The sequence below is a fragment of the Microtus pennsylvanicus genome, chromosome 2 (genome assembly GCF_037038515.1).
Source record: "Microtus pennsylvanicus isolate mMicPen1 chromosome 2, mMicPen1.hap1, whole genome shotgun sequence".
Taxonomy (NCBI): Eukaryota; Metazoa; Chordata; class Mammalia; order Rodentia; family Cricetidae; genus Microtus; species Microtus pennsylvanicus.
In genome coordinates this window covers 104,553,393-104,572,930 of record NC_134580.1, presented here as the reverse complement: position 1 = coordinate 104,572,930, position 19,538 = coordinate 104,553,393, and the positions used below count along the sequence as shown (strand labels likewise).

The window sequence follows — 19,538 nt, the reverse complement described above, 5'->3', positions numbered from 1 at the left end:
TCAGTGTCTGATGAAATAGGCCCATAAATCATCATGTGGACCAAGTGGAGCAACTTCAGTAACAATTTCTCAGCTAACGGAAAACCACTCTTTCCAACCGTCACCGAGTGGTTTTTATTACATTTCTGTAGTTTTAGTTTAGTTTAGTGTAGTTTAGTCCAAACAATACGATTCTATGATTAGATCGCTAAAATCACAATAACCGTCATATCTTACCTTTTGTAGATTGAAGGTTAGTCAAATTATTCGTGCAAAAATATAGGATCTAATTTATGTCCACTGTTATGAAACCAATGCTTACATTTTTGTTGTATTTTTCATGTGATTCTGTTTCTCCTTTTTGAAAGATAAAAGTTGTAAATTTCATGATAAAAATATTTTGAAATATATTTAAATTGTGGAACGGCTAAATCAAGTTAATTGATATATACCTTGCTTAATATACTTACCATTTGGGAGTGAGAACGCTAAAAATATACTTTAAAAAGTTGCTATTGCTGTTTTTGTTTCTTGAGACAATGTCTTACTCTATAGCTCAGGCTGACCTGGAACTAGCTTTGTAGACCAGGCTGGCTTCGAACACACAGCAATCCTTTTGCCTCAGCTTGCCAATACTGAGTTTATAGTGTCAGTCAACTGCCAACCTTCCCCCCCAGTATAATCTATTTTCATAGATAAAATAAGCTACGTAAGAATTAAACTTCAATTGTAATTCTTTACAACTGGGTTGGTTTGGTGATTTGTGTGTAGACATGATTGTTACCTGACATAGTAGCTGTAAGTATGTGCGGAACATCTTAAGAATGTTCTGGTTTGATTAGTGGGAGTACTTTGAGGATATAAGTTTGTACAGCAGAGGATTGACATGTCTGGATTGGTGATTTGAATCTGTAGCTGCTGATGCCCTAGCCCAGATGGCTCTGGTTTTATGTATGTATGCCTTCCTGATTGCAAACTTCTTGCGAGTCTAGCTGAAGCTGTCCAGGTGCCATGGGGATATGTAGAAGAGGTGACATCATTCCGTGCTAATTACCGGAAAGTAATGAGAAGGTGTTGCGGGAGCTCCTTCTGCTCCTTCAGCCAATAGCCGCTGAGATACCAGCCCATTGGGGCGTGGTCTCTCTCTCTTTAAAAAAGCGGCCACTTCCCTCCGCTTCTTGCGCTCTGGCTTCTGGCTCCACTTCCGGCGACTAGGCTCCCTTCCTGATTATGCAGAGGGCTGTTGTCTCTCTCTCTTTCTCTCTCTCTCACACACACACATGCAAGGAATGGAGTTCAACACTAGACTAGCCAAACTGGCAATCTCAAGTGAGAGACCTTGACTCAATATATAATTCAATACATAATTTGGGGAGCAATAGAGGAAGACATCCAATGTCAACCTCTACATCATAGACATACTTGTATGCATGTGTTTTCACACACATGCACCCCCCACATGAACAGGCATACATGTGTGTATGCTTACCACACATATTCATAAACATATATGCATAAACTGATACATTGATCTAAGTTAGGATTAACAATATTGGGCACAACACTGTTTAAGACAGCCATGTGCTTCTCACCAGTAGATACCTCTTTACGGATTGTTCTTGGCCCATTAATCAGTTCATTTTGTTAACTTCCAATTTTTCATTTTTATCTTCTACTGACTTTGTCAACATCCCGGCATTTGTGTAATTAGATTATACAATTACTGTTATTGTTTTTGTCATAGTATGAAGAAAAGTTTTTAGAAAATAAATGTTAAGGTGGACCTGGTTACACAGGTTTACAATCCCAGCCACTCAGCAGGGTGAGACAGAAGATCCCAAGTCAAGACTGGTGACATAGCTCAGAGGCCCAGTGCTTGCACTGGCCACCACTCCAGGCGAAAAGAGCTTTGTAAAAAGTAGAGCTGACCTCAGAGGCCTCTAGGTTTCCCCTCTTCATTGGTACAATGCATTGTCTAATGTCAGTGTTACTGATGACCCTTCATGGGGGTGACACAGAGTCTAATCTACTGAGCCCACACAATGCCTCCAGGGTCTATTCTCCTATACACAGCAACCTCTGTGGATTCTTCCTCTTGAGAACCAATATATGTGCACATGTGTGTTCATACGTGTGCATGTGTGTGTAAAGTTGGGCAAAAGACAGAGAAGCAGAATACAACAGAGAGATGATATGAAGGAGGGAAGATGGGGTGGGAAAGGTTCGGTAATGGCGGCTGATAGCCCCTTGTTTGTTCATTCATTCGGGAGGCAGTGGCGTGGATTTAGTTGGTTTTGTCCTAAAGCAGTTTTGTGCATTGGTTGCTAGTCTTAGCTGGGCTCCCAGTGATGCTTGGCTGGATGGTCAGCTTCCCCTCTGCCCCAAGACAGTTTCTCTGTGCAGCCCTGGCTCTCTGTAGACCAGGCTGGCCTTGACCTCACAGCGATCTGCCTGCCTCTGCTACCCTAGTACTGGGATTAAAAGCGTGTGCCCCCATGCCCATCTTGGATAGTAAGCTATGGAATAAACCTGTTCCCGTGGTTCCTTGCTCTGGAGCCTAGCTTGTGGACTTGCTCCTATGGAAGCTTCCCTCCTGAAGATGGGTTCAGTGTCTTTCAGTATTTGATTACTGCCAGTCCACACAGACTCCAGGTATGCTGGGGTCTGCCCCGCACTCACCCCTGGTTCCTACTGTATCTCTCACTGAACCTCTCTGTTAGCTCTTGCAGAAGATTATGGCTGTTTTTACGCATGTCCTCAGGGAGTCTCATTGTCTGTCCTGAAACAAGGTGAAGGCAGTGTTTATTTAACTCAGACCACCTCATCTAGCTTCAAAATTTGGTGGAAATTCATTAAACCTTTGGTGCTTGTCGTGATGATAAAATATCGGAGAATGACATTTTATTTACAAATCATTATTATTGTTTTAATGATACAAAGATACTTTGAAGTCTTCTGACCCCCACCCATCACCAACCTAGAGACTTGTCTGTTCTTGTTGCTGACCCAGTCCTCTGTCCTTCCCGCTCAGCACCTCGTTCCCAGACAAAATCCAGGCAACAAAGATGCAGAGCAGGTACTGCGAATTCGTGTGGATTTGGATCTATTGCCTGGTCCTGCCTTTGAAGGGGCTGTAGACTGGAAAGATGGGGACTGTTGCAGGAGACCTGGAGTAGAAGCACAGAGTAGTAGGGACTTCCTTCTGGTCCCCAATTGCAGTCTTTGAGGGTACCGCTGGAGGCTGCTTTATTTATGTAGAACCCTGATGTAAGAAGAGTCCAAGGAAGGATTACTAGTCTGGAAAGTTCTTTATGTGTGCCCTTCTCTTCCACTGTGCCTTTGTTATTGTCGTAAACTCTGAGATCCTGAACTTTGGCCCAGTTCCCAGACTGCACAGTGGTGTGAGTGCGATCTATTTAGTTCTAACAAACAAGGAACTTTATGGACTTTGTGCTTTAACACCTCCCTGTAGTTAAGAAAAGGAATCTGCCCCAGTAGCTCTAACGCCAGCTCAGAGGGATGCCCACTTTGCTCCTAGAGGGCCCTGAAGCCCTGAAGTACAATCTTGCTTTGTGTTCTCCATTGTCTTGAACCTTACTTACCCTTTTATAACTTACCAAGAATATTAAGTCCCTTTTAAAATGTCATAAAAGATAAGTTAACATTATGTTTAGAACTGTCTAAAATGTCCTAAGTGTCTAAATATCCTGGACAAACAAACAAGCAAGAAAAAAAAGTAGTGTGATTAAATTAACCTCAGAGGAGAATTTAATTTTTCCCCCTGGTAATTCTTCAAAATAGATACATCATTATTTGTAGGACGCTGCTAGTTCTAGAATGATTTTTCAGAAGCGGAACCAGTAAACTAAGGCCCGAGAGCGGAGAGGAGAAGACGGTTCTGACGGATGCCTGGCAGATTTGCTTCGGAAGAGACCTAAGCCCGGGGCTCTTCTTGGCCCTGCTACTGAGGGCAGGCGGGAGGTGAGCTCCGAGAGCAGCTTGGTGACAGACTCCGATTCAGGCTGAAAGTGACTGCTCAGGCTGATTGAATTAATGCGAACCTTTCACTGTATCTCAAGGATCGGAGGATCCTTTCCCAAGAGGGAAGCTGGGCTTTCCATATTTCTGATTCCCTGCACAAACACAGCGTTTTAACACAGGACATGACCTTTGGCGGCAGTCTTCAGACGGCCCTCAGCCTCCAGTTCCCTCATTTCATTCATGGCTCGTGGAGGTTCTGAGGACTGTGGACATGTGCAAGGTGACAGCACTTGCTGGCTGCGGAGGAACTATCACCCCGGGTGCCCCACACTCTCCCATCCTGGCCATGCTCATTTTCTCTATTGTAACTGTGATTGTTCATGCATCCTCAAAGTGAACACAATCCCTACTTGTGAAAAAAGTGAAACTGTTGAGTATACCTGCACACATACATATAGTCTTTTCACTATAGATGCAGTATATGTGCATGCACACATATATACACACAAGTATACGTGTGTTTCACATACTCATACATATATGAACACATGTGTACACATGTATAAATACTTGCATATAGATATTGCCCTTACCATAGTCACAAATCTATAGTGAGCATAAACATACAAGTATAGTAAAGAAAATAGGCATTAAGTATACCTCAACGCTGTTTTTTTAAAATACACCTATTTTTTTTTTATTTTTAGCTAACACAAGGGTTTCTTTTGGTACCTCTGTGGGGGGTGGGCACCCCTGGCATTAGGGGCTCCGCAGACTCATCAGGGGAGTCTTTCAAAAACACATACGTTTTTTATTAATTCTTTGAGAATTTCATACAATGTTGATCATATTCACCCCCCCCCCACTTCTAGCTCCTTCCAGATCTGTCCCTACCTCCCCACCCGTCCCAACTTCATGTCCTCTTTCTTTCCCTGTCAGGGTCATCCCGAGGTTACCTTCACTAGGGATGTCATACAAGAGGGCTTCCTAAAGGGAAATCTTGGTGCTTCTTCTCTGTAACTTAGTGCTTGTCACTTCCTTAAACACTGTCACCAGTGGCCAAGCTTGTTTTCTATTTATTCCTGCCTTTCTGCCTGCCCAGCTAAAATGCAGACTTCCCCTATGTGTGTATGGACTTCCATCTGTCCATATTCGCAGTCCTGGCTCAATGACATGATGCCCGGCACATAGGAGGTCCTTTGCAAGCAGGAGCTGAATGAATGAATGACAGTTAGGGGTAGCATGGCCTCCTCTTCTCACTACAGAAATATATTTTGCGCATGGCTGGGATCCTGGCTGAGGAGACTGCTGAGATGCTGCTGGTAGCCACCGTCTCTAGCCACCTCTCCACACAGTCTCTTCTGCAGCGTTCCCTCGTCTGCATTGCTCCCGATTCAGAGCCCATGGAAACGCACCAGGCAACATTTGACTATTATGGAGGAGTGTGGTATAAGAGAGGCAGGTGCCAGAGGTGACTGTGCTGCCCGTGTGCCCCCCCCCCCACATTCTTTGGGGGAAGCTTTGCATAAACGTGGGTGTTTCACACATTTCCTTGAGTGGCGCAAATGCCTTCCGGCCACTTCCTCTTTTACGCAAGCAGTCTGTGGGCATGGTTTCTCTTCGGTTTTAAATAGATCATTTTAGAGGTGCCCTTTCCCTTAGCGGGATTTTTTTGTCTTCCTGGAATCTAGACTGTATTGTAGTAACGTTACACATGAGCATTCCTGGAGCAAGGAAAGGTAGACATTCATACAGTTGCCATGACATAGAGTGTCTCATCAGATGAGGAAGGCGGCTTTGATAATGCGGAAACCATGGCGCTCTTGCAAAAGTTCCTGGGTTTGATCTGTGGGATTCACAGAAGCAGGAAGTGTGCCCAGACAGCTCTAAGATCATGGAGGTTTACCTTCTATGATGCAGTGTGGTAGGCAAGAGTAGAGAAAAAGTCACACTATTACATGGACAATAAATGTGTTATTAATGCTTGTGCCTGGTGTTTGATTGGGAATAAAAAAAGAAAAAAGCTTCAAACTGACTTAGGCAAAGACAGATGTCAACAGAACATATAGTTAAAAAGTAAGTAACAGCTCGTGGGACCTACGGGAAGCCCTGTCCTAATTTAACTCTCTTTTTAGATTTTATTCATCTATCTATCTATCTATCTATCTATCTATCTATCTATCTATCTATCTATCTATCTATCTATCTATCTATCTATCTATCTTTCCATTCATCCATCCATCCATCCATCCATCCATCCATCCATCCATCCATCCATCCATCCATCCATCCATCCATCCATCCATCTATCTATCTATCTATCTATCTATCTATCTATCTATCTATCTATCTATCTATCTATCTATCTTCTGTGAGGTCTCAATACAAGGTGTCAAGCTCAGGATGTAGCCCAGACTGACCCGGAACTTTCCACCTTCCTGCTTCCATTCCCTGAGTGCTGAGGATGTAGCCTGTGCCGTCACTCTCACTGCCGAGGACGCAGCGTGCGCCGCCACACTCACGTCCAGTTTTCCTTTGTTATCGCACACACCCTAGCCTTCTGTCTTAGGTGTTTACTTTATTCTTAGGAGGTTCAGGATCCCAAGAGTAGTGCCCCTAGGGCTCCCTCCTTCCAGGTTAGAATGCAGTAGGTAAGAGAAAGTCTCTTGAGTCAGGTTATGTACCATTTTCTCACCGCAGAAATGTGATTGGGAAGATAGGCTGTGTGATTAGTGTAAGTGAATCTGAGCTTGACCCTGGAGTTGTAGATGGGAGTTGAACCCACTGCGATGGAGGACTGTTAGCAGAGTGGTTGAGAACACAGTCAAATACACCTGCTGTTTACAGGATTGGCTTTGGAACACAGAAAGCGGATATGTGTGTGCGCGTGTGTATAAACAATATTGTACAATATTATATAATATATACACAATATATATTATACTATACTTACATATATAAATATATACAGTTATATTATAGCTGAGACATCACAGACTAATTTTCATTTCTGGCGGAGGCAGCCCTTCTGTTGTCTGTTAGCCATGTGCTGTGGGCGTTAGTGCTGAGGTCTTAGTGGATGGGTGTGGCTCTCCAGAGACTCTCTTTCCCTTTGGTACTGTATTGGAAGTATTGAGATAGTCCTGGCCCAACACGACCAGTGACTAGGAGCAGACTCGGGTTAAATGAGTAGCAGAACCAGAAATAAACTGCTGGGGGGTGAAGTCACCCAGAGTGGAGTGGTTTGTTATTGTGATAGAGTTTGTCCTGTCTAGTACATTGCAGTCACAAATCCCCTGGGGGATTAGTTCAGAATTTGCTCATGAAATCCAGTATTTGTATAAATCTTTTGACTTCGCAAGATAATTTTAATTTGAGATCTCATCTCCATGATAATCCAGCGTGAGAAATATTTCCAGAGGAACCCCGAGGAAAGTCCCCGAGTGCTTTGGTGTGAACTTACCAGTGCTTGCTCTTTTATCTTGGCTTTGTGTGTATTCAGCAATACAGTTACGCAGCTTGTGAGACTCTCAGTGTCAAAACAAATCCTTCCAGTTTACTGGCATTTTCTGTGGTGGCCTGTCTCTGAAGAACGTTCCACTTACGCTTTCTGCCTCTCCTTGAGCCGTCAGTACTGAACATGTGAAGACGTTTGGCCACCGCTGCTGCTGATTGGAAACTTGAAAGGAAGGTCTAGTTATCTACTCTTTTGGTCTTTGTTGGTACTTGTCAGGGGCCAGTGGAGCTGCTATCAAAGGGAATTGCAAGGGAACACAAGGGAACTATAATTGCCCCCCAAACCAACAACAACCAGGACTGTAACTAAGGCGCGGACAAGGAGGAACGAGGTAGACAGAAGGTAGCAGAAGGGCTGGGGATGAAGAGTGGAGGCAAATGAAGGCTGTGGAGCGAGGAGCAACTGCTTGCACTGGGCTGTAGTGCCAGCACAGAGGTGATAGCGAGGGCTCCAGGTGGAGAGTCCCTATCTGGCATTACTACCCAGAAGCTATGGAACCTTGTAAAGATTACTCTCTCTGAACTCTGGCTTTTCGCCCCATAGAATGGGAATATAGTACCCATTTCACAAGAATGTCCTGAGGATAGATCAAAGTACAAAATGTCAAGTTAGAACGGTGTTCATTGTAAGGGCTTGGCTAACATTAGCCACCACCACAACCACCATTGTTTATTGCCATTCTCTCTACCGCTGATTTGGTCCAGCCTCCCATCCTCTTAGTTGGATAACTCAAAGTCCTCTACAAGAACTCCTTTCAGAGGTATTTTTGTGCCACCTTCAATTCCTTCTCCATCCAGTTATTTTCTAAAAATCTTGTCATTAACGTCTCCTGCTGTCCTGTTTTCTAATTGTCCGTCTTTTAAACTACGGCCACCCTCGTCAGCAACTGCAGCTTCACTGCTAGCAGCAGCGGCTAGGCAGCAAGAGCCGCAGCCTGAGGAAGTTCTGTTCCCTCAGTCACTGGCTCTTTCAAAACTACAAAGAAAACTTATCTAAATCTCTGTCCCGCTAAAGAATTCAAGATTTAAAGGTTAAAGTAGAATCCTGCTTCCCAGAGAGGCTGAATAGCAAGCAGCTCACCTAGCTCGCCTCCTCGCATCTCCCGAGAAGTTCTCATGCTGCGCCTCACCACTCCTTATGAACCCTTCTCCACGTGGCTCTCCCTACTACTTCCTGTTAGTAGTAGCTGTCTCAGTCTCTGGACCACACGTGAATTTTGTTTAATCAAACACATCTTTGCATCATTAAACAAATGTTCCAGATTTAAGTCTCCACTTAAAATCTTTCAGTAGCCTGGCGGTGGTGGCGCACGCCTTTAATCCCAGCACTCGGGAGGCAGAGGCAGGCGGATCTCTGTGAGTTCGAGGCCAGCCTGGTCTACAAGAGCTAGTTCCAGGACAGGAACCAAAAAGCTACGGAGAAACCCTGTCTCGAAAATAAAAAAAAAAAAAAAAACTTTCAGGAATTCATCCTTTGTTCTCCTGGTGTTGCCTTCCAAGGGAAGGCTCCCTATTGGTGCACTGTTTACCTGCCCAACTTCTTACTCTGCCAAGCCAGAGGTGGAGTCATTTACCTAAGCTTGGAAGGATAACTGGCCTCAGTATCCTGCCCCACCCCCATCTCCCCTAGAGAGCAAGCTTCCTCTAGAGAGATAATTTTTGCTCGTCCATGGGTAGGCTCTGCCCTATTGTGTGGAAGTCCTACCATGGCTCAGCTTCACCTATGATGGTATGTTTCATCATTAGGGCTAATTAACTAGCTGACTAAGACAGCAGGCTTTCTTTAGGACCAGCAGCCAGCTCCTAAATAATGACAAGGAGACTTATTATTAGTTGATTGAATAACGAACGCTCTGCCTTAGCTTAGACTTGTTTCTTGCTAGCTCTTATAACTTAACCTGTTTCTCTTCATCTATTTTTGCCCCAGGGAGCTATACTTTTCTTTTTTTCTGTATGTCCTACTTTCATTGCTTCCTCCATGGCTGCCTGGCTGGCTGGTACCTGGGAGGTCTCTCTCTCTTCTCCTTCATTCACCTGAGCCTAGATTCCTTCTCCTACTTATTGTCTCTGTCTGCCAGCCTCACCGATCCCTATGTTGCCTAGCTATTGGCTGTTCATCTTTTTATTAGACTAATCCGGTGCCTTAGGCAGGCAAAGCAACACATCTTTACATTGTTAAACAAATATAGCATAAACAAATGTAACACATCTTTGCCTAGGTAAAGTAATATTTATTGTATAGCAGACTAATGAACGAAAGTCATGGCCCCTAGCTTTGCTTTTTACTAACATCAAAGATGTCACATTGATTCCCCAGGTAGCTCTGGAAAGAGCCTTCTTTGGTCCTAGTGGTCTACGGTAGAAAAGTCTCATAAGAGGACAGTGGGGAAGGCTTTCAGTGCTGGGTCAGGAAGTGAGCTGCTCCAGAATTTGTGCCCCAGTAGGCTGGCTCAACAAACAATATGACTAAATAGCAATATATCTGATTGAAGGTCTTCTGAATATTGTTTTGGTTAGGACAATAGGAATGAAAGCATGTTTCCCTTTTGACTGAAAACCAAAAATAAAGATATATTTAGAGCATGTCGTGAAGGGTGGCCTCGTTCCTTGCCCCTGTCTAAGCTGTGCAGGCTTCACCATGTGGTCACGTCACAGCAGTGTCCACGGAATGATACAATCATTACTGTATATAAAGCTGAACACAGTGTAGAACATGACCATAGGTTCTGTTTGGCATCATCACTTTATCCTGCAGAACGGGCTCTTCACTTGTCCAGAGTCCAGGCTTATAGGAGAGATTCTTTAAAATTTTTACTATGGTTTTGACACTCCTTTAAGCAACATGCAAACTTAACCTCTGCATTAGTAACTTAAATGAAAAATACAAAACGATTATGTTTGAGACTTTTCTTTCTTGCAGTGCTGGGGGTTGATCCTGGGGTCTTACACATACTAGGAGAACATTCTGCCACCGAGATACATCCTCAGTCCTGGAAGACAGGTTTGATTAATTAATCCTTTCTCCTGACTTTCCTCTTCCTTATTGTTTTATCCAAATTCCCTGTTCAGGAAAACATCATGAATGATTCCCCGGGGCCATTAGGCACTTCTGCATGAGGGCTGTTCCTCACATGCGTGGGTGGCCCTGGAACCCGGAAGTGTCAGCCATGTTGTGTGGCTGAATCATTGCACCATCTACTCTTTGATGAGGGGTGAACTCATCTGCAGCTGTAAGGATGACTATTTGGAATGCAGCTAGTTTAGGTACTGGTTTAGGAAAGTGGCAGCAGCGTGTCCTCCTCCGAGATCTCTGATCTCACTAGCCAGGCATGGTTGTCTAGGTTTACAGTACCAGGCATCGTTCCCCTCCTGTGGACCTTAAGACCAATTAACAGCTCCTGGTTATCGACAAGACATCGGCTCTAAGATTGCGCTTTTAGAGATATCTCGCCATACTGACCATTATTGTGATTCATAGGCATAATAGCTCACGTAGGACTATTGAATGTTCCCCCACCCCAGCAGCTTGCAAAGCGTCTTCCAGTTCCGTGAAAGCTAGTCTACAGGGAGGAGGTTTTCTGGTGATATCAGACTGAGAGCTCCAAGTCTTGTGTCCAAAGCGTATGATATCTTCAGCAATAGAGACTTCTCTTCAACTTCTGGGAGGCAACCAAGGAAGCAGCAATAGCCTCTATTGTTCTAGAAATCTCTTGGACTCCCCTGACTGACTACTTGAGAGGAGGTTTCTTATGCCTGTTGCTAGGGTTTGGTTTATTTAGATAGTCTATGGATCTTGGGTCTTGGAACCGTTATCATCCCAACTGATATAATTTCATTTAAACTACACACACACACACGTGTGTGTGTATTATGTATAATTAAGTAAATATAAAATAATGATTCCTTATGACTTTTTCAAACAACCTTAGTGTTACTTATATATACATAATTCACAATAAATGCTATTCAGCTCTAAAGAAAAATTAAACCACAAAATCTGCTGTTAAATTGATGGAACTTGAAGGTATCATATCGAGTGAGGTAACCCAAATCCAGAAAGGGAAGTGTTGCGTATTCTCTCTCACCTGCATCTCCTGGCTCCAGATCTTTAGATGTGAGTATAAGCCACAGTAACAAAGGAAATGGGGAAAGCAAAGAGAACGTGGGAGGAAGGGGGGCAGCACTGGAGAGGAGACCAGCAGGATAGCGGTTATATGAAGGGAAAAACAGGGAGGCTTTAACTGGGGAGTGGGAGGACCTTTGTCCTTGCTGTATTGATTCTGGATTTTATCATGTCTTATTATTCAATCTTGTTATGCTATCTTTGTGGGCAAGATAGAAATTTTTTTTAAACATTTATTTATTTACTTAGCATGTATACAATGTTCTGTCTGCATGTATGCCTGCCCGCCAGAAGAGGGCACCAAATCTTATAGATGGTTGTGAGCCACCATGTGGTTGCTTGGAATTGAACTCAGGACCTCTGAAAGAGCAGCCAGTGCTCTTAACCTCTGAGCCATCTCTCCAGTCCCGGCAAGATAGAATTAAACTACATGGGAATGTAGATAAATGGACTTACAAATGCTTAAATAAAAATTAATGTATTTTCAAAGATTCATACGGAGATGAATAAAACATATTCATTACAGTATATATAGAGTATGTGTGTACATATGCACATGTGTGCTACCCATGTTTAGTCAGTTGTTTTTGAGACAGGGACTTTCATTGTACTGTAACTTGACAAGTAGGCTTAGGTCCACTGACCAGTGAGCCCCATGCACCTGCCTGTCTCTGCCTCCCCAAAGCTGAGATTACAAGCGACACCTTTTCCCTACCCCTATTTTTGGACTTGGGTTCTGGGAATCAAGTCAGACCCTTGTGTGTCAAGGCAAACACGTTACTAGTTGAGTTCCTCCCAGCCCCCTGTATTTCATATAATGACCGAACAGAGAGCTGTGTCAATCTGAAAGGTCATTGGTTACATCCCAGGCTTTATTGTTTCAGTAATAAGTTCTTTTCCTGTGGACTTGTCCTTTTTTAGTGTATTTGTCTTTAGCTTTATAAGAACACATAAAACACATGCATTTGAATCTTCCTGACATCACAAAGTTGTAAGGCATATTTAATGTTTTTGGTAATGCACGCGAGTTGAAATAATGGTTTAGGGACACATGAAAGACTTTTCATATTGATATTAAAACTAAATGCTTAGGAAAGAAAACTGACTTAATAGAAGTTTTTATAGTTTCTTCCCCATTTCCGTGATTACTGTGGGTTATACTCACATCTAAAGATTTTGAGTCAGGAAATGGAGGCAAGGGAGACTACAGAACACTTACCTTTAAGTGTATCTCCTAATCACCCTCAGGTCATTTCAGGTGATTAAAACTCACTAAGGAAACACAGTGAGATGCAGTTTCCACCAAGCTAATGGAATGTCAGGGCAGGTTCAAAACACCCGATAACAAAGCCCTGCTATTGGCCATGTTTGCATTTTGCATTTGGATGCAGGTACTGCATCTTAGCACAGATGTAGAGAAGTCGGGGTGGATTCTGCAAAGGGTGGCCAGGAAGGGGTAGCTATAAAAGGTCACTGAGAAGCAGCATTCAAGTATTATACTGTGGTCGCCAGGAAAGGCCTCAGACTTGGCGTTTGCGACCCGAGGGCCTTGCCTTGGCTCAGAGCAAGAGATAACAGTGAAGATAAAGATTGTTTCCAGTAATTCCATTACTGAGGACAGGCTACCTTGCAAGTATCCCAGAAGATGTCCAGAGGTAGAAATTCCTTGTCCTACCCGCCTCACCCTGCTCTCTGTGGCAGGCGAGAGTTACCCCCCTCCCCTTACCAACTGCAGCTCTCAGGGAAGCAGGCCCTGCACCTTGCCTGGGCAGCACAGTGGAACTGTCCCTGTTGATAGGGGCACAGGTGAGCTGGCCCCGAGAAAGTGAGCGGAGGAGATCTGGCTTCACCCCTCATCTTCCCTATGGTGGTGTTGGCGAGGAAGAGATGCCCCCCTCACCACCTGTGACAGCTGGGAGAGCTGGCCCTGAGGTCCTAAGAGTGAGAGAGCTATTCATGACCCTCACCAGCTGCAGTGTTGGGGACCAGCCTTGACAAAAATGCCTCTTGCCAGGGTAGAGGTGTGGGAATTTAGAAATAGCATAAAGAATACGAAGATGTGAATGAAAGTAATAAAACGGAGAAACATATAGGATAATATCACTAGGGAATTCCAGTGAGTACTGAAATTCGCCCACAGTTAATTTCCAATTGCTTAAAATACCCCTGGCCCCAAAAGGTAGGAGTAAGACAAAAGACTGCATTACTGTGAGACAAGGACGTGAACAGACCAGTTGAAGGTCGTGGGATACCTCCATAATTAAACATTCTGTTGCTGGAACAAAACAAGTCATGCTCACACCCTAGACCGAAACCTTCTGTAGGCAAACCACTCCCTGGGTGGAATCCAAAGTTATCTCCTTAAGGGAACTGGAACTTAGTTGGACTTAGTTTGAAGTAGAAACATATCTACTTCTCTATTCTTGAAATTCAAGTTCTCTGGCTATTAGCCACACTTGTTGACAATAACCTTGAGTGAGCAGAACTCTCCCACCTAAATCTAGGTGGAACCTTTGTTTGGGGGTAGAAACACACTAGTCGTGAAGGACTAGAGGTAAGTTCCAACTCTCTGACCTTTGATCAAGGTGGAAATAGGCTCACATTTTTGGGCCTCCACACTGCAACACTCAGGAGAGTGGTCCCTGCACCTCGCCTGGGCAACACAGTAGAGCTGGCCCTGGTGGTGTAGATGTGGGTGAGCTGGCTCCTAGGGCATGAAAGCAAGAGAACCAGCCTTGCCCTTTGCTTATTGCTATATAGGGTGAACTAGTAGGGGCAATGCTGGAGAGGTCCCCGTGTTGGTGAGGATAGGGGAGAGCTGGTGGTTTGATCAACTCTGCTACTCTCCAGGCCCAGAAACAGGGCATCCACCCCATCTACGATCTGCTGGAGCATGAGAAGGGGCAGGTCCTGCAGATGCAAAACTGTAGGAGCTCCACAACACAGGGCAATAAGAGGAGTCCCAGTGAAGGCCCAGTATCTGTGTAGTAGAAGCCAGAGGCCTCGAATCAGACCAATGACTCTTTGCAAGAAACACTCACAAGTAAAGATATTTGGACTCACTGGGTCACACTGCAGCTTCCACGACAAGATTTTCCTTTCTTTTTCTTAAAATTTTTTATTTTATTTTAGGAGGGGCAGGTTGCAAGGGCAAAGGGTGGATACAAAGGGATGGGGAGATGAATTGGATGGAGATGCATGATGTAAAAGACACAAAGAATAAATTTAAAAAAAATAAAAAATTCCTTGTCAGTTTCCCAAAGGGTGATAGATCAGATTGATCATCATTCAAATGCCCTCAGTCTGTGCACCCCAGCACGAGCTCAGGGATACTCAAGCAAGACAGCGGCACTCCTGCAATATCTACTTAAGAGTGCATAAGAAGGGAAAAATCTCAGAAGCCAATTTGTGTGTGATAACCCATGGCTACATGGGTGATCTGATACTGGGTCATTTTGCCTAGAGTTAGGGCAGTGTTATCTTGGCAGATGTTATGGTCTTGGCTATGTGGAGCTTAGGACTTCCTAGATAACTAACTGCTCTGGCTTGCTGTGGCATAGCAGTGCCAGGCTTGTATGTGGAAGAGTCATATCAGGCAGTGCCTTGGTTTCAACTAACACGACGCTATCTTTTTCAGGACAACCGTATCCATACGTCCAAGTACAACGTTCTCACATTCTTGCCAATTAATTTATTTGAACAGTTCCAAAGAGTGGCGAATGCCTATTTCCTTTTTCTCCTGATACTACAGGTAATCTTTACACTGTATTTCTTCATTATCTATCTGTTGAAAGTACTTGTATAATTCTAAAACATAAGTCATTTTACTCAGTAAACATTCATGATTGCATAGGACCACTCTTAAAGTTTTAATAACATTAGAGTTTTAATGTTATTACTGTTTTTCATCTTAAAAATAGAGAGGGCTAAGAATAAATAAAGCAAAAATAGTGCCTTCATCTTAGCGTAAACACCTAGGTCATTCTAATATGTATCTTTATTTGAACCATATAGAAGTCTAACAATTGCTACTCATGACCTTCTTCCTTTTCCTATCAATTCTCCTACACTGACAGGGTAGGGCTCCTAAGATCGCAGAGGTTGTGGAACTTGACAAATTTCCCGTTGGTCCAAGAACAACAGCATATTGTGTTTGTTTATAAAGTAAATGATGCCTAATATATGTTATTTCACTGTAGGGTGACTTTTTATAGTTTGGAGTCATTAATTGGTCAATAATAACCTCCCCCCATTTAACTAAAATCGGGCTTAAATGAAATGTCAACTTTTATTGGCATTTAGGAAAGGAAAAAGGCATACATCAAGAAAGATTTATACACACATCAGTTTTTGTTTTGGATGATTTAATAAATCAGATTGATAGACCCAGAAGAGGGTTGTGCTATTTATAAGATCTGTGAGGTTGACTTGGCTGTGAGATGACCAGTGTTGAGTAATAAACTCTGTGTGCTAATCTTTTGATGGTAAGTGCTAGAGATCTCTTTTAGCCTCACCAGACGATGAATATATGCCAAGCTTTATTTTTTTTTTCCTGTGTGACTGAATTCAAAAACAGTAGCCACTGCAGTAGGACATGGCTTCTCTTTCTGATTCCTTCAATATTGTCAGGTCTCACCTATCTGGTATTCCTGCCAGCTTCGCAATCTACCTTTTAAGCTGTCTAGCTCCTGTGAAGGAAGAAAGGAAAGGGGCGGGGGGAGAGAGAGAGAGAGAGAGAGAGATAAGAAAATATCACTTTTCTGTTGGTATTAGTTCTGATTGCATCCATCTCCTAAGCTAATCACTGTTGCTAAAAAATTTGGTTCAGTTATTATCTTGAGCATGAGTCAAAACCTGAATCAGAATGGAGTCAGCTCACTAAAAGTAAAAGAACTAAAATTGGACAACTGGAAAGCTTCCTAAGCAAAAAAGATACAGTTGAGAATAAGTGAATACTGACTGTGCATAAACCACAACAAAACAACACACCAAAACAAAACCCAAACCCAAGCCAAACCAGACCAGACCGAATAAAACCAACCAACCAACCAACCAACCAATCAACCAACCAACCAAAAGAACCTGATGAATAAACAAGCTGCTATTCATGAAAGGAAATGAAGACCCAATTTCTCTCCCCCACAGTGTCATTGAATTGCTTTTGGAGTCTTGATGTGACCATTCATACCATTGTAGAATTTTGAATTTATTTCTCTAATGGCATTCTTGCTTACAGTCCCAGGCCTTTGTTCACACAATTTTATAATCTGGACATTTGAGATGGCTTGGTTTAATATTACTTATTGGTGAATATCTGGGAGCCCCGGAGGAGAGATGATGGGTAAAGTCACAGATTAACGAGAGCAGAGAATGGTGGGATTTTCTGCTACCCACCCAGTGTTTCTGCTGCATCTTCAGGGACCTTTTGGTTTTGTTTTCTAATTGTGTCTCTTAAAGTTATTTTTTGAATTAGCATGAGATAATATACTATATCTATGAAGTATAGTGTGAGAATTCAGACCATGAACACAATGTGCCATCAAGTTAGGGAAGCAGCTTTCTGCATCCCCAGGCATTGGTCAGTTCTTTGTGTTGGGAAGCCTTGAGCACCTAGCTTTTTGTTTTTCTTAAATAAATAGATAAATGAATAAATACATTGGTGTTTTGTGTGCATGTATGCTTGTATGAGGATGTTAGAGCCTCTGGAACTGGAGTTACAGATGGTTGTGAGCTGCCATGTGGGTGCTGGGAATTGAACCTAGGTCCTCTGGAAGAGCGGCCAATGCTCGTAACCACTGAGTCACCTCCCCAGCCCCTTAAACTCCTGTCTTCTGGTTGCTTATTTGTCCTACAGTCACCTAGTGTGATGTAGGACACTGGAGCTTGTGTCTGTTACATAGCCCTCAGGGACTTTTTTGAAGTTTAAAAATTGCACAGAATCTGTTATATATGGTTTAGTTTTGAATTATTTATGGGACTTATTTATAGTCTCTACTGGACCCTATCCTGCTTAACAGCTCTGGAGGAGATCCCAAGCGAATGTGATTTGATTTGAATAAACAAAAACCACTAGTCTAAGAGGATCACATGCTTGTTACCGCGTTTCTTGTAGGTGGTAGTGCTAGAGATACAGGCACAGAGGGATAGTGTGGGGGTCAAAGAGATCTGGATGCATATTTTAGCAGTGTGTGTTCTTGCTAGAGTTTTCAATGCCTTAGATGCTCGAGCTATAGAATTGGGTTAGGAAAATAAGGACGTGATATCAGCTCTGTTTCATCTGACACTGGGTCACCATTCACAGTGTATTCTGGTGTGCACAGTCGGGGGACTGTGCACAGTCGGGGGACTGTTAGTTCTGTGGATTTGTAACCCATGGCTTTGTACAAAACGTTCTAGCATGGAAAGTAACTGAGTTTTCCGAGCATTCAATTATTAAGATGGAAACACCTGCCTAACCTTTGCAAGGGTGAGGAACAAAGGCTCCTCTGGCAAGTGTTATTAAGAGGAGACGGTAACTTATTAAAAATTGAGAAGAGAAGCCGATGGATCTGCGATGTGCAACAGACTAGTGACAGATGTGTGTCTGCGAAGGAACTCAGGAGCCGGCTTCTCACTTAGCTTCAAGTTTTTATTTATTTTTAATTTTTGTCAGATTGTTGTATTGAGAGCACGGGGGCCCTTTGTTTGTCCAGGCTGCCCTGATAGCTTACATCTGAAATAATCACACAGAAATTGTATTAATTAAAACATTGCCAAGCCCATTATTTCCAGCCCCTTATTGGCTAACTCTCACATATTAGTTTAACCCATCTCCATTAATGTGTATCACTAATTCACTGTGGCTTACCCGCATGAGTCTAACCAGCATCCATCCCTCTTGGGCAGGAGAATCATGGCAATCTGCCTGTCTCTGCTTTCTTCCTCCCATAATTCTGTTCTGTCTTCCCCACCTACCTGAGTTCCACCCTATCAACTAGGCCAAAGCGGTTTCTTTAATAACCAATGAAAGCAACACAAATACAAAAGGGCCTCCTACACCACAGAAAATCTGAATATTGGCAGGAAGGCATTTCTCTATATGTTTTGCAGTTGAATGCATGTAATTGAATTGTTTTAGCAAGTTTACTTTGGTACAAATAGCTGAACAAAGTCAATTTATTTCTGTAAGTGTTATATAATATGTTGACAAAGGTCAGGAGATGTATTTCCCAATTTAAAACGTCTTAAACATCTGGAAATGCTCGTTTCAGCTCATTCCAGAAATCTCTTCCCTGACCTGGTTCACCACCATCGTGCCTCTGGTCCTGGTGATCTCCATGACAGCTGTCAAGGATGCTACCGACGACTATGTGGGTATTCGCTCCTGTGGAAGCTTGATGTCTCAGTGTCAAACAGGAAGTGGGAACCCAGCCAGCGCTGCTGAAGGGTAGTCAAGCATGAGGCAGAGGGAAAGATTTATAATTACCAAGTTGATTTATGGGATGTTTTCCCACAGTTGTTGCATGTAGAAATTTAAACAAACCCACAATTTGGTATGAGTTGCTTAAAACTGTCCCCACACATATGGATAGCACACTTGTCTTAATGTGCTATGTTTCTGTTTCCTGATAAAGTGCCGAGCATATTTCAGTGTACACAATGAACCTATAGCATCTGAGGTTGAAAAAGAGGTCTGATGGTAGTAGAAAGTGGTGCATGTGTGTGCACGTGTTTGTACAAACACACACACTTCATCTTGAAATACAAAAGGAAAATCTCTCACTCCTATTAAACTTTATGAAATTCAGACTTCAAGTCCCTGAAAGTGCTCCTGTTCATCTGGGGTTGTGCACTAGTATGCTGAGGTGACTTTGTGCGCATGTGAGAGAAACAAGAACTGGTTCCGGGTCGAAGTTCTCAAAACCTGTGTATGGTTGTCTCTGGACTGTGAGGTAAATGG

The 19,538-nt window shown here is 43.2% G+C and overlaps 1 protein-coding gene across 1 annotated transcript in view; it reads left to right on the top strand.

Annotated features, from left to right (window-relative positions):
* Atp8b4 (ATPase phospholipid transporting 8B4 (putative)) overlaps nucleotides 1-19,538 on the top strand; it is a 158,206-nt gene that overhangs the window by 15,339 nt on the left and 123,329 nt on the right. Inside the window, exons 4-5 of the mRNA XM_075962061.1 lie at nucleotides 15,237-15,350; nucleotides 18,850-18,948. Of these exons, the coding sequence (XP_075818176.1) occupies nucleotides 15,237-15,350; nucleotides 18,850-18,948 (213 nt within the window). The remainder of the gene's footprint in view (nucleotides 1-15,236; nucleotides 15,351-18,849; nucleotides 18,949-19,538) is intronic.